At 42.3% G+C, this 16,141-nt stretch overlaps 1 protein-coding gene across 1 annotated transcript in view; it reads right to left on the bottom strand.

Moving 5' to 3' along the window:
- The window catches only part of LOC137544637 (vacuolar protein sorting-associated protein 37D-like), an 84,468-nt gene extending 70,527 nt beyond the window's left edge, over positions 1–13,941 (bottom strand). Inside the window, exon 1 of the mRNA XM_068265732.1 lies at positions 13,880–13,941. Coding sequence (XP_068121833.1) covers positions 13,880–13,909 — 30 coding nt within the window. The 5' untranslated portion in view covers positions 13,910–13,941. The remainder of the gene's footprint in view (positions 1–13,879) is intronic.
- Positions 13,942–16,141: the final 2,200 nt, after the last annotated feature.

Below are 16,141 nucleotides of genomic sequence, written 5' to 3'. Positions count from 1 at the left end.
ACAGGCCCATAGAATTGTATGGGTAGTGAGCTGGCATGCAGAATTATTCTGCGATGTAACTGAGCACTGTGAACTAGCCCTAAGACTGGCCATTTCATAGATACTATGACACCAAAATGTGGACCTTCTAAAAGTCACTCCTATCCTTGGAGTTTCCCGTTTTCCAGCCCAAAGAAGGATTAAGAGGAAACAGGGCTCGAAGCAAGGTAGTAGCTTTGGCTTCCCATTGCAGTCTTTCTGGTAAGCTGAGGTAGGAAAGAGGTTAAAAAAAAAAGTGGTAGCCGAGCCCCTTGACACCCACTAGGCCCCAGGCACCTGCCTACCTGGCTTATGGAATGATCTTGCTCTGTTCCTGCTACCAACTCATCACTCCCAAGTACTGACTGTTCTCCAGCTGCATAGTGTTATCTCACTCCTTGCCAGGTGTCACTATAACAAGATAAACAATGTCATGCACTTCACTTGTCAGTAGTTTTAATATTGTGGCATGCGTGTGTGTGTGTGTGTGTGTGTGTGTGTTGTGAGTGACTGTAAATAGTAAACAACACTACTAAACAGAATGTTCAGGATGGTGGGATGAGCCAATCCAGTCAAAGGGCAAAGTCTAGAGAGGCAGCACACAAGCTCGCAGTACAGTACAGATTGTCACTGGCTATAATGTCATACTGTACCTGGATAGCCTTGATGCCTTTCACATTGGCTGCAGTGTAGGTCATTTGTTTCATCAGTTTTATCTTATCAGATTCCTTTCCCATGTAACTACATAAGCGTAAAACAAAATAAACTCATTGACGCAGCACACATTCTCTGAACTTTGAAGGCTGTCTGTTTCAGGACAACATAATTGTGATCATAGACACACAATGTAAAAAGCAGCATTGTGGATTTTGAAATCCAGCCTTTCCCTTGACACACTGCTATTTTGTATTTTCTGCTGGGGCTATTTCATAAGTTGGAGTTTAGCAATACTGTAGCACATTATGCATTCTTGGAGTGTTTAGTTTAAACTGCTAATAAATGTAAAATGTTTCAGTAGCCCACTAGGCAGAGCTCTTAAAGGAAACCTGAGGTGGGGATTTAAACTAAAAAGAAAGCAATGCTACCTGATCCGGGGCGCTGGCCAGATCAGGTAGCTGCAATCTCCGCCGCTCTGCGCCGCACCAGTGGCGTGCAGACCATTACTTTCTGTTTAGTTTCCTCTGGAGTCAGGACGCAGGAAGCTCTGCTCTGTGTGAGAGAGCAGGGAGGCGGGGGAGTGGCTGTAGAGAGGCAGAGATGCCGAATGGCAGCTGGGGAAGGCCTCCAGGAATGCCTCCGGTGGGCATTTAGCAGGGATTACCTCTCCTCCCTTCCCCTCGAGATTGTCAACATGCTTCAAGTCCACAATTTCAGGTGTTGATAGTGTGGTGGTGGGTGGGGGGCAGAGAGTGGTGTGTGGGGGACACACAGATTTATGTCATGCAGCAGGGAATATGCCTCTGCATCCAATCTCTCCCCTCCCCTTCCCCCGCACTGCCTTGGGTACACTTTAAAGAGGGATTGTCAGCCACAAAATCAAAATGCTTTTACCCACTACTCTCTGGTTATTATGCAGCCTACAGCCTTACCCTGCATTGCAAGCACTCCAATTTATTCAGAAATGGTTCTGCTGTAATAAATCTTATCTTAGACTGCCCCTATCTGATACATTGCTGACGAGAAGAAAGCTTGTCATCACCCCTCCCACATTCCTGCTCTTCACTGATTGGCTGAGGGCAGTTCAGTGAGTTGCTGAAATATGAGCTATGCTGTTCTCAAATGTGTTTACAAAGCAAGCTAGATATGTCAGTGCAGTTTCTAGGAGGAAAAAAAGAGTAAGGGAGGAAATGACATCAGAATTGGCTTCAGTCAGAGTTAAAGGACCTCTGTTGCGAAGATCTTAAAATTTAAAATATATGTAAACATATACAATTAAGAAGTACGTGTCTTCCAGAGTAAAATGAGCCATAAATTACTTTTCTCCTACATTGCTGTAACTTACAGTAGGTAGTAGAAATCTGACAGAACCGACAGGTTTTGGACTAGCCAATCTCCTTATGGGGGGTTCACAGGGATTTCTTTATTTTCAAAAAGCACTTAGTGAATGGCAGTTGCTCCGTCCAACTGCCAAAAAAGTGTACGGTGAGCAGGTAGGCTGGTCAGCATCTTTGTATAAATCTTTTTCAGGGACTGTCTTTATAAAGAATAAAGGCCATGCTGAGAATCCCCTATGGAGAGATGGAATAGCCCAAAACCTGTCGGTAATGTTAGATTTCTACTACTTACTGTAAGTGAAAGCAACATAGGAGAGAAGTAATTTATGGCTCATTTTACTCAGGAAGAAACGTACTTCTTATTTGTATGTGTTTTAAATTTTAAGATTTTTGCGACAGTTTCTCTTTAAGATGGAAAATACCAGGAACAGGTTTCTTTAATTTACTGTATAAGATTCACTGAAATCAAAACATGGACAGTACATTACATATGTTATATACTTAGAACAAGTAGTTATCTACTTATATATGTGTTTGTTTTTTCCTGGGATAGTATGGCTGTCCCTGCCACTTGAACGTGCCCTTGTATAGTACATGGACTGGCCAGATATGATCTTTTTGTGTCAAACCAGGCTTCTACAGTTTAAGATTGTGTTTAAAATGTGACCATGTGACTTCAATAATCCAACTGAAACAGCTGGAGCTGGCTTTATAAGTGGAGAGGTCTAATAACATTACAGACTGCAGGGAGAGAAGAACAGACCGAGAAAAAAAATACTGGTTGCGGTTCTGAAAGTCTGCACTATGATAGTTGACCAGAAGAGGCACTGTGGCTCGATTTATACTCTATACCCTGCAGCTTATCAGTGTCCTCCCCCCTGCCCCCCCCCCCCCCCCTTTCCGTGTGCAACTTCCCTCTTTCATGTACAGTAATCCTATTTTATGTCCAGCATGCCCTCTTTTGTATGTACTTCTGCCTCTTTCTTGTGCCTCCCCCCCCCCCCAGCAGGCATTCCATGTGTAACTACCCTCCAATATGCAGGAAACTCCTTCTTCTATATGTAGCAGCCCCACCCCAGCTACATATGGACATAACTGGGAAATCCAGAGTTTCCCCACTCTACATATAAAAATATTGTTTGCAGTCATTCTGAGACTAACCCACTTTTTTTTCTGGACAGGGGATGATAGAAATCTCGCAATGGGCCCAATCCAATTCATTTTTTCCCTTACGTTTTCTCCTAGTGATATTTTCACACTATTAAAGTGGACCCAAATTAAAAATACAAGATTTCAGAAATAAAATCTATTTTCTAAATTATAATAACAAATAGGAGTCTTTTTTCAGCTGCATGACGACAAATATAAAATATTTTACATTTATTGGAAGAACCCCTCTCTTCGTTTCATATTGCCGGGACAGAATCCAGCAAACTGGTGGAGTAGGTGGTGTCTGGCAATGGAGAAATTGCTAATGGCTGCTCCCTGTATAACCCTAGTTATGAAAAGAGAAGGGTGAAAAGCATGCACTGAAATGCTCATAGGCTTGAAGGAGTGTTTATTTATCGTGGAATGTGTCAGAGTGGTGCAACTAAATATTTTGAATTTAAAAAATTGTTTGGTTTGGGTCCGCTTTAATTAAAATACCTTTTAAGCCACCAGCAAGCAAGAAAATACTCAGAAGAACTGTGACAGTACTTTTTCCTCTACTTCGTGGTACTTTTTCAATTGCAGAGTGCTGAAAGGTTATTTTAAACAGAAGATGAAAAATTATCTCTGAGGAGAAAACTTGAATTGGATCAGGCCCCATTTCTTGTGTAGCGCTGCTGGATGTCATGACAGGTATCAACGAAGGTACAAATTCACTTCAAGCTCCTTATACACCATTAAATGAATGTATGATTTTTTTTTGTTTGCACATTTTTTTAAAAATAAGCATTTTTATTTGTGCTTATTTTTTAGAACAAAATGACAAAAATGTGAAAAAAAGCACTGAACAAATATTTCTCCTTAACAATTTTTTCAACACTCACATTTATTGGCTACATACAGCTCTAAAAATAATTTCCTGTTTTTCCTGTTTCCTAGAATACCAACCTTTAAGTACCGTGCACAACTTGAGGCTATTACTTTGTCTCTGTACCAGAATTCACATGCAACTTTCCATATATGGATATCTACTGTGGGCTCAGTATAAGCATACATATATGTGCCTTTCTATCAGGATGCCTGACATGATTGCATATAACCATTGGCATGAGCCTTTTCATGTAGCTGTATGCTGTAGTCTCAATATAAGCATCATCATGTCATTTCTAAATGGATGTCCATTTTAATGAAACCCCTCCCTCTTGAAAAAGCGATGCGGAAGTGATGAAGTGGATGACACCCAGGCTCTGGGGCAAGGTTGGAGGGAGCCTGTTAGTGCATTATTCAAGGCAGTCTAGCCTGTGGTCATGAGAACTACTAGTCTAAAGGCTCAAATTGCATGGCAGTTTATCAGTTATTCTACTTCTGCTATTTTTTTAATCTCAAGTAGAGAAAATACAATTGCAGTTGTCTGATCTAACCAAATCTACACTTGTGACAGCAAATACCTTTTTTTGTGACAGTCTGATGTTTGTTAAGGCATGTTTTGTCTTCTGTCCCCAACATGATTTGGGTTTGTAGCATACACCTAGAACTTCTCAGCTGTTTGCTGTAATCATGTCTGGTCCCCCCAGGTGGCAATGGTTGGTGTGGGTTCTATCAGGGTGTGGAGTCTAAGTGGCTATGGATCTTCACAAGAGCACCTTGCAGGGGATAAGGGGCTGCCACCCATAGTGGCCAACAGACTCCTCAAGCAATGGGCTAGAGGAGGATCAGGAAAGCATCTGGACAGTCCAGAGGCTTCCCACTAATTAGGTAAGTATCTGTCTTTTGGTTTTTGGAACCTGAAGCGAGGAAAATTATTTAAAATACACACATGATGTACCTGCAAATGAATATTACATACTAACCTCACCGTCAGTTCCTCTCAGAGGCTCACCATTTTCTTCTTACAGTGATCCCTTCCAGTTCTGACAATATTTTGTCAGAACTGAAATATACCAGTTGCTGTCAGTTATATATCAGCAGCTGTCAGTTGCAACTGAATGTGCAAGGTAATGTCCATGTTTCCCTATGGCTCAAGTGGGCGTTATTACAGTTGAACAGTGTGCTGACCAGGAAGCTGTTATGGTGTAATGGCCATTTTTAAAATGTAGGACGAAGACATCCTTTGATCACAGTGGACAAATGAAACGCAGGAGAGGAGAAAGAGATTGAGTAGTAGATAACACCGGAGGTAAGTATGACCCGTGTATGGTTATTTTGACTTTTATTTTCAGTTCAGGCTCTCTTTAACTAATGCATTACTTTTTTAGGCAAAACAATAAAATTTAGCATGGGAAAATCTTCTTTGCCCAGTGACTGGATAGTGTACTCTAACACAGGAGTCCAGGGTTCGAACCTCGGCTCTTCCTGTTCAGAAAGCCTGCACCTATTTAGTGAGGAGACCATGGGCAGAATTCCCTAACACTACTAACACCTACAGAGGGTTCCCTAGTGGCTGCAGCTCTGGTGCTTTGTTCTGTGTCATGTCTAGAAGGTTGGGTTATCAATTAGCCGGACAGTTATCATAGACCCTAGTACTTGTAAGTCATGTGCATGCAATGTTTTGTATGACCGGCTTACACCATTGTGGTGAGATGGATAAATGCCTGAATTATGTGTTAGACAAGAAAATAACAATTCAGAAGAATGCAAAAATTGCAGGTGTACACCATTATATGGCATTAGAGGATTTTGAGCTTGACTACCAATAGAATTTTTGGTTGTCACAGTATTGCCGTGAGCAAAAAAATACTGCTAATAGTAATTAAGTGGTATTTTGACCACTGACCTTTTAAACATCCTGAAACAGTTGTGAAAAAATCTTGTTTTAGAGCAACTGGACATACATTTATGTAAAGACTCTGAATGCGGGAAACAAAAAGTGTGAGAGCTTCACTGTATGTAATGAGCAGATCTTTTCCAGGGCTAGGTTGTGGTGAAGATAGGATCTTTTATCTAAAAAGCAGCCTCCTTGTACAAGAGTTCCTCATTCACAGTTCCAAAAAATATACTGAGTGAAATAGAGAAGAAAGGAATTTTGTGTAAGTCTGATAGTGAATGGGAATGAGCCAAGTGACCACCACTTGTGTTAGCATGGAAGTCTTCTGGAGAACCAAGAATCTGTATAGATTTCAGGTGGTTGAATGCTTGTGCTATTATGGATGCGTATCTTTTGCCCGGGGCAATCTCTTTGTTGCTGCTGCTACCTGCTGATATTGAGGGGCGCTCTAGTGACTGGGGTGGGTACGTAAGACACCACATCTTGGGGGAGCCCTTATTAACCACTGGTGGCAGACTCAACCATTCCTGCTTTTATAAACCTAACACATAACTTAGTGGATGGTCCTGGCGCAGTACTCAGTCACATATGTGTAACTGAGAGGAAAGTCAGACTACTATTCATTTGCTCTAAACGTTGACAAAATCATGGTGCTTGTATCTAAGCATTCCCTTTATATCTATGCTGGTTTTGCTATATGTTGTATATCTTTGCTATATGTCTATGCTGCCGAGCCCATGTGTACCACAGACAATTCTGGGCAAACCAATTGGCGTACTTGGCCAATAAAGTTTGATTCTCAATAATTAATTTCTAAAACCTCAATATTGAGGTAAAATGTTGTCTATTATCATTACCCTATAATTTGATCTTTCCATATTGAGGCACCTCCTCACAGCCTGAATAGTCCCTTACTAGGGGTACCCCCTGAGATCCATATTCAGTAGCTTCCTTTTGTAATTTTCTTGTAGTGCAACCCACCATGTCCTAAAGAAGACACTATATCCGTGTGGAAACGGGTTTCTCCACATGCCTCAAACTGTGGTTGCCTATTAAGTATTTTTCTATTATCTCCAGATCTATAAATACCACACTGTATTGGCACTCCTAGATACCACACTGTATTGGCACTCCTAGTTTTTCCCTTGTTTCCCCCTTTTCCCTTTTTCCCAGTTTCTGGAGTGCAATGCCTGAGTTTCAACCCATCGAACACCCCCAAATATGTCCATCAAGTTCAACCACAAAATATGGCTGTAAAGCCTAATTTTCTATGTTGAGGGTTTTGCACATGTAATCCCTCTGCTTAGTCCTGTCAGGGATGGTCAATTAGATGCAAATAATTCTGAGTAGATACAGGATTATGCAAATTGTGTATGCAAATGTATGCAGCTTGAAAATGGACTTGTTGAATTCCACCTCTGCAGGATTTGATTGGACCATTTTTAAGCTGTATACATTTGCATACAAAATTATCCTGCATTAGCTAGGAATTAATTGCATCTCATTGACCATACTTAGTCATGAATGATCACTTGAAGGAATTCTGAAGTGAGACAAGTGTAGTAAACAGTGTACATACTTGTATTGCTAATGTGATCCAGATGAGGACTGTGTCCCCCGTTTGGTCCCGCATTGCTCAGGTTATTTGTAATTCTTCCCAGCGATTGCACTGTTTGCACCGTCTACAATGTAGAGTCTACATCATGTTATAGTAGGCGCGGCCTCACATGCACTGCTGGCAGTACTGTGAGTGCGTGCGCCACGGTCAGGAGGCTGCCCTCAAACATTCGCTAAGCCACTGCCTCCAAACATTCTTCACTACATTTGCTACATAGGTCAGGGTCACTAGTGGGAACATGTCCAAAACATTTTCTTGAAAAGACTTTGTAGTTTTTGAGAAAGGTTGTTGGATAAATGCATTTTTCAAATGGGAACATCATTAGATTGCAGCAGTTTTGGTTTCAATAGCTTCCCCCTGCTTCAATCTGTATTTTTTCCCTCACTCATTATGTAAAACTTTTAAACTTTAAAGTACAAGCATACATTTAAGCGTTAAAAAAAAAAGAAGAGAACAGCCAAGGGTCCCCACTTCCAAGTACTATTAATCCCTTGTACCAGGAAGGCTGGTGCAGTACTCTGAAGTAGATTTGGAGCCCACAAGCATGTTGTTCCACCCCCTGAAAAACACCCAACCACATGGTCCATAAACCTCCCGCTCCTCCGCAGAGCACCTATCATTGCCAGCCCACAACCGTCACACACTGTTGCACTATATATAGAAGCACCCAGAGTTATCAGCTTATGAAGCAAGCTCTGCTGGCCTGGGACTAAAGATGATCAACTCCCATAGTAAAGAAAAACTCTGGGTCTCATTCTCATTTTCACCAAGGCTTCTTATGGAATCTGAATCTATGATGAGCTGGTTTATGAGTGTTTTGTAACTAGAGATATGAAAGGTCATATGAAAACTGGGCATAACTTTACGACTTTAGTTCAAGCAAAGGACACAATTTGTCTGCTGTGCTCCTCTGAACTATGGCTATATTTATGACTAGTGTCATAAATATTGTCCTGTACTCTGATAGTGATGCTGTGTAATTGGTTGATGTGGCTGACCTCTTGCTGAGTCCCTGCTTACTGTGAAAGGGACAAGCATTTGGCTATTTATCAAGAGAATCCTGTATATGAACTAATGCCCTGGATGTAGTCTGTGGTTGTGAGTAAAGAGATGTTCAGAGATGTTCTTGCACACCTTTGCCAGAAAGTTCGAAATGCGGCAGCTGCAGTCTCTCCAGTGAGAAGATGGTGAATGAATCCTATACGGACTGGGGGCCAGAGGGGCAGAATCCCATAGGTAAGTAGTAATGCTCACCCCAACCCGCATCCCAAAACAACACACTCCATTACAATCCTCCTCTATGGGGAGTTCCATTGAAAAAAAATAACTCCAGGTGCTCATTTCGCTTCAAAGTGGACCTGAACTCAGTGTTTTCTCTGCTCTAAAAGATACACAACAGCATACTAACTGTTAAACAAAAAAACAACAACATTTCATTGTTACAGCTGAAACAAATCTTAAAATACATCTGCACTGTTTCTACTTCCTGATTCGTGGAAGCAGACATATTGTTAACAGCCTGTACTTTCAAATGAGCTTATCTGCCTTATCTGCAGTGGCAATCATGTGACACAGGGGAGAGGTCAAATTACAATCACAATCAACTTGTGATTAGACACAAATGAGGGGGAATTAAACAGACTAAACTCTCAAAATACATACAGGGTGCATTTATCTCTGTTTTCCTTCTGTTCTGTGCAAGAGTTCAGGACCACTTTAAAGGGGCTCCCAGTTTCCACCATAAGTCACGCCCTGGGGAATACCGCCACATACCGGGTGGTTAATCTGAGAGCCAGAGTCTAAACCACTGGTACTGAATCTACAAGCCATAGACATAATGGGGAAGATGGATTTCTGTGACAATAATATAATCAGTCTAACAGCCCAAGCTAAAAAAAAAAGGTTTATGGTACGAAAAATGAATTGTAGTAGTGAATGAGTTAACCTGTGCCTGTTTCCACATGTTGCTCTGCCCAGTGTGTTTGCTCCAGCTGTTCGCAAAGACCTTTGTACTTATTTTCCCTCAGTCTAATGAAGCTGACGAGTAAAGATCACGTGACTGCTAGCAGATGAAATCACTACAAAACAAAGAATTAGACCTAGCTAGCAGCACCAGCTCATATTAATATGCTTCAAATTCTGACAGAGGAATACTATAAACATACAAAAGTGCTGCTGTGTTTCCCCTAACAACCAATGAAATTCACTTATTCATACTGTGTCAGTAGCGCTATGCCTGCATATTGAAAGGGACATGCTAACTGCACATGGCATATGGGTTGTTTCCTGTGGAAATGTTTTATTTGACAAAATGTCACGTAGTGTACCTAACGACAATCAGTAAAAATTGTGTTTAATTTCGCTAGATCAGCCCCCTAGCACTCTCAAGAACGGCAATAAGGCCCTTGGTCTAAAAAGTTTGGACAACCGTGCCATATTCAGACACTATTCCAATGCACTACACCAGACAAGTAAGGGCTGATTCACAGGCGGTGCTTCCCGGCTATCGCGTTCGTGTCCGCGATTCAGCGTGTGAAATCTTGTGATTTGCGCTTGTGATTCCCATTCAACAGAACGAGAATCACAGCGCAATCCCATCCAAAACACTGTATGCAGCACGTTTGAGATTGAATGGTAATGTATCCATAGGAATACATTAGCAGCAGCGCTTTGCTGATCTCCGGCCATCAGCACAGCGCTGAAAAAGTGCCCAATGTGAACTAGCCCTAATAATGGTTCTGATGTATTTATGTTCAGTAAGGCCTGGGACCCACTGAGAGCACTTTTGCAGAAATTGTCAATCGCAGCTAAATTGTTAAATTACCGCTGGTTATTGCACCTTACTGGACCTTGCATTCAGGCTTCATGCATTATATAAATGTTAGCCACAATTATTGCAAATGTATATGATTCGGAGCACACCTGCTTGAATTGTGGATGTATTGCCAAAAAAGAAAAAAGTTAAGCAAAATCGCATCCAATCCACATAGCACATCGCAGCTCTCTGCGATTTGCAATAAGCGAAGCGTTTTAAAATCGTACACTTGCATACTGTACGTGATTTACATTCAATGTTTTCCTGTGGAGCCGAAAAAAAAACGTAAAAAAACATAAATCTGATTCTGTATTTTTTCACTTGTTGAAAAAGCAGATTATTATAAAATGCAAATCTATAAAAAAAATGCAGAGCAAAATGCAGAAATGCATATGCCTTACACCGCATGCTTTTCTGCACAGACAAGTGATCTCCCAGCCTCAAGCTTCATACACACGACTTGTCGCCCGGGGACATGAAAAGACACCAACAAACGATTATTGTCCATACAGACTGATCCATTCTGGCAGATCTGTTCGACAATAATTGGTGTTAGTCTGTAGGAAACACAGATATGGCAAGAAAATAAACAATCATGGAACATAGTGTACTTGCACAACAGTGTAAATTGCAAGCTTTCTTTTGCAAGTAGACATTGTTATATAGTATGACCGTCTGCCTGGACAACATGCAGTGGCGTAGCTATGGAGCTATGGGCCCCGGTGCGAGTTTTACATGGGGCCCCCAAAAGCACTCTTTATGTAACAATTGATACGGCGCAACAAAACCTGCCAAGGTCATCCACAGTGTCAGAGGTGCAAGAAGGGGATGGGGAACAGTTTGTTAATGATTACCACTATTCAAAACAACTATAGAAGTGATTATTACCACCACAGGACCAATAAACAGCTAATACTTTGGTTGAGGAAGCGCCCCATGGGGCCCCTCTGGCCCAAGGGCTCCGATGCGGTCGCTACCTCTGCAACCCCTATTGCTACGCCACTGACAACATGTGCAGTCTGGAAATTACAGAGCAAGTTTTCATGCTGTAGTGACATCTGGGAATTACAGAGTGGTTCAGAGTGGTGATGTGTTACTTAATCTTGATGCACTCAATGATAGATGCAGCACTGTGAGGGTGCTCAGTGTGGCCACTGCACCCCCCATGTGCTTGAGAGGCAGCTCGCTGGCCGCCCGAAGTGCCCCCGCTTCTCTTCCTCCCTCTGCAGAGGAGTCCAAATGTTAGTAACAGCAGAAGACTCAACAGCTACGACGTTCCAGCAATGACATCATCTTTCCTATGCTGTGCGTCCAGCAGGGCTGTTTCTTGGGCAGTGTGGGCAGGGCAGACCGGCAAGCAGAAGAAGGGGGGCGCAGGCAGAAGGATATAAAAGATAGGGAGCTGGTGACGCGTGGTGCAGCCAAATGGAAGAAGAAGATTACCAGTTCGATCACCTTCCTTAACTCCTCCTGAGCTGCCTGCATCCTACGTCAAGTCATCATCACATCACCACCGCATGATGACACCTGATGTCCTGAAAGAGGTACTGCAGGGTGTCAGTGCGCGGCACCCATGGAGGAGTCGGCCTTACGGGTTCTCTTTACTTGTGTGTTTTCCTGGTCCCTGCTTCCTCCTGGACGAGCGGCTGGTCACTAGTAAGAAGGCAGATCTACTTGTGACCTGTGGCTGTGTGACTGTCCCTAAAGAGTAATGTTTCACGAGTCCATGGGGTTGGGGGGGGGGGGGAGAGGAGTAGCACAATTTTCACACCCTCGCCCTTGGTGCAATTTAGCCTAGAAACTGCCCTGGCGCCCATTGTCCTCTTATCACACGACGCCACCGTTAACAAGGAGAGGACGCTGGGCGCACTGCAGAGGAGAAATGACATAATCGTTGGCATGTCTTCCGATTTTTCTTAAACATAAGCAAGGACATATTTTGATATCTAAAGACGGGCACATCTGGTTGAAGGGGCAAAAGGGGGGCACTTCTGGCTATAGGAGAGTAGGGGACACATCTGGCTATCTAAATAGCATTTGTACCTTTGGCTCCAACCCTAACCATGTCCTCATTCTAAGTCATGGCCATGCACAGCATGTGTGTGTGTGTGTGTGTGTGTGTGTGTGTGTGTGTGTGGGGGGGGGGGGGCGTTTTTTGTTCTCGGGTGCTAAAAACCCTAGGTACGCCTGTGCTTTGTGATACATTTGGCTCCACTATCTGAGAGCAATCCTAGTGCTTAATATTTACAGTTTTTGGCTATTTAGCTTATTTTGATTTAAGTTACTGATTTTATTTTCTTTGCCCTTTTACGGGCTGTGATTATAATTTTCTTGAGAAAGGAGTCTTGCGTGACCTAAAATGTTCTATGCAAATTAAAAAAAACTTCATGAAAATGTAAAAGCAGTGCAAGCTGCAGTCCCCTCTCTTGTCAGGCACAAGACCTGATCGGAAAGTGTCCACTGCAACGGAGAGATGGAAGGTAACACATTGGCACCTCCAAAGCCCTGGCCCCCTGTGGCTGCAAGTGCTGCTTATCCATAAGTTACACTTCTGCTTCTTATGCTTCATATTGCCTCCAAGACTTTCACCTTGCTAACAGGCATAGCAGCACTGAACTGCTGACAACAGCACCTTTCACCTCCCTCTGATGGCCACCATCCTTTTCTGAATATGCTAAGTTGCTTTTCGAGTTCAACATCCCTTAAGCACTGCATTGTTTGTAAGTCTTTTTCTTTGAAGTTTCTTGAAAAATATTTTGACTCTAACCCTTGGCACTCTGGAAACCGAAACTTTCTTTTCAAAAAGATTATAATCCGGGTGTTTGGAAGACACACACTCACACTAGATGCAGATACAAGATGGAAGTGGGGGAAGCGCAGTCAGGTAGTGTTACCGTGGTCTTTATTTTATATTTCTGGTACAGGGGGAATTCTGGGCACCAGTATCTCCCATTCCCCTTCATTTGCACGTGGGGAGAGACTCACACATACACATAAACAGTAAGTCCAAGATAGGTTAACACACCAATCTTGCAATAATATTGCTTTAATTCCAATCAGTTAATCCAAACTGCTAGCAAACTGGACTAACTGATTGGAATTAAAGCAACATTATTGCAAGATTGGTGTGCTATCCTAGACTTACTATTTATGATATTTTGGTGGTTGGTTATGTACCCAGAATACCCTTGGTTAAGGTGTGCCGTATTGTACTTACTACCTGGATTGACACATAATTAAACAGTGCAGGCCATTGATATGTGTGACCACATGGGATGCCATGGACACAGTCAAGAATGTGGATACCAGCCTCCTCTTAAATATTTACATGATGATACCCATACATTATTTTCCAAGGGGGTGAACACTATTGAACTTCTCTGAACCCTAGTAAGATAGTAGTCACAATTTATTATAAGATAGTGTCTCAATGTATTATAAAAATGTGAACATTTTAATATAATACTAGTAAAAAGGCCTGCCCGTTAAAAAACAGGTGCTAGGTCACAGCTGCTACCCACCGCAATGCGCGCAGCCGCGCACATACGCATCCCACTAGCTCGTTCCCCACCACTGTCTAAAGTATATGCACACAGGGAGCTGCTTGCTTGGCAGTTGGAAAAAGCTGTTATTTCCCACAATGCAATGAGAACCTCTGTGAACCACACACAGCAAGCTGTGAGATCCGGCCCTGTGTCCTATCTGCCCTGGCTGCGCACATGCTCAGTACAAAAAAGCCAGGGACACACAACCATTCAGTTGATGACGCAGGGACACTTGCAATTTATTGTATAGGATAAGCACATTTTCTTGCAATTCTCTATATTTTCTAAGATGACCCAGCTGGGGATTGCATGACTTAACAGCAGGATTTTTTTTAATAGTCCAGTCCAGGTTTTCTGGATTATTGATGTTCTCCAGCATTAGTAAACCCAGCTCATTGTTTTCCAGTTGCCGTTACCTGGCTTATTTGTGTGTAAATGTGTCCAGAATTGCCTTTCAAATATAAAATTGCTGTGTACTTTGCCCTATAAGCTTGTGTAACGTTCAGTGTACACTGCACCTTCCTTGTAATACCAGCCAATGCCAAATGGATGCCAAAGCATCACAATATGTACAAGAGTTTTATTGAAAATAAATAAAACAGAATACCCACTGAGGTCAAGGCAAGGGGGTCAAAAAGGAACACAAAATCCATTCACCACAATATACAACAGCAGAGCATTTTTTTTATAGGATAAGTATCCTGAACTCAGTCATAAATATGCCAACTCCACCTCAAATTGCCTTCAGTTTATCAATAAAGTTTACATTCATTACTAATTTGGATCCTAAAGACATCTGAGAATGCTCAGGCTCCCTGTTGTTTACATGTACATGAAGACTGTTTTGTGGCTATTGTCTGCTGGCATGCAAGCTTTCCTGTGCCTATGCTGCTCCCAATAAGGCCCGGTTCACATTAGCATTTCGTGCCAAAACTGTCAGTTCCAACGGATCCGTTGTCCGTTCGAACGGATCCGTTGCGGACCGGTTTAAATCCGTTTCCGGTTCGTTTCAGTTCCATTTGTATCCATTTTGCATATGTTTTGTGTCAGTTTCTGTTTTAAAGGGGAAGTTCTAAAATTAGCATTAAAGATAGCTATATATACACCAGAGCTCTGAATGATCTGTAAATACATTGTGGTCATTGTTGAGGAGAGAGCTTGCTGTTTGGACAATGGATCCAGCGTATTTCTACAGCTTCTGGCTTGGAATAGCCTTGTTTTTTATTTTCACCTACTCCTTCTATGTGGGACGGAGGTCTACTCTTCGCAGAAGAAAGTGGGTGCACCCTCTACTCCTTGAAAGGTTGCCCCTGCACTTTGACAATCAGGATCTAAATGTTGTATGGCCTGATGTCTTCCATCTCTTTCCAGAAATCAATGAACTGGGATGGATCCCACTCCTGTAGCACTGCTAGGCTTATGTGCCAAACAAACCAAGATGGCAGTTGTACCATAGAGAGTACACAGGAAGCGGCTAGAAAGGTCAGTTTTTATAGCCAGTGTGTTGTTAAGTTCCATTTTCTATTGGTTCCTATTGCCCTGCAAAACCTTCCATTTCAGGTCCGCATGGAGTAACGGTCCGGAAAATTAGGGCCTGTAGCATTTTCTCGATCCGGGGACCGGAACGTAGGTAATGTATCCGGACGGATGTGTATGGTCCCATAGATTAACATTTGATCCATTCGCGTCCGTTCCGTTTGTACAGTATACGGTCTGGTTCTGATCCACAAAAAAACGCTAATGTGAACCGGGTCTAAACCCCAATGCTATGACTGCTTGTTGTCTACTTGGCTTCCCCTTTACAGCAGTCTGTACATGTACACCAGGATTGCTTGTAGCTGCTGTCTGCAGGAATCAGGATTTCCTGTTCTTTGCTTCCTCAGTTAGTAGCTTAAATCTTATCAATTAAATTTAAATTTGCTAATGACCAACTGATCCCAACATGACCAACTGAAAAATGTCCGATTCGTTTTGCAAAGTTTTTCGATCAAAACTGATTGTGCACCGCCAACTTAGGTGACTGGGTATTTACAGGCATACAATTCAATAAGCAGTACAAGCCTAGCAAGGCAATGATTCCATTGATTTCGATCAGGTGTAACTAGAAAGTAAATACAGTATGTTTTTAAATACACTATAGAATCAATGTTTCTGCCCCTCATACTGTATATTTAGCTCATACAGCAATTCAAAGAATGAACTCTTGGCAGGTTTAAATGAGCTGGACCATCCAATTCT

The sequence above is a fragment of the Hyperolius riggenbachi genome, chromosome 2 (assembly GCF_040937935.1).
Source record: "Hyperolius riggenbachi isolate aHypRig1 chromosome 2, aHypRig1.pri, whole genome shotgun sequence".
Taxonomy (NCBI): Eukaryota; Metazoa; Chordata; class Amphibia; order Anura; family Hyperoliidae; genus Hyperolius; species Hyperolius riggenbachi.
The sequence above is the reverse complement of the archived record's forward strand: the minus strand, read 5'-3'. Positions and strand labels throughout refer to the sequence as shown.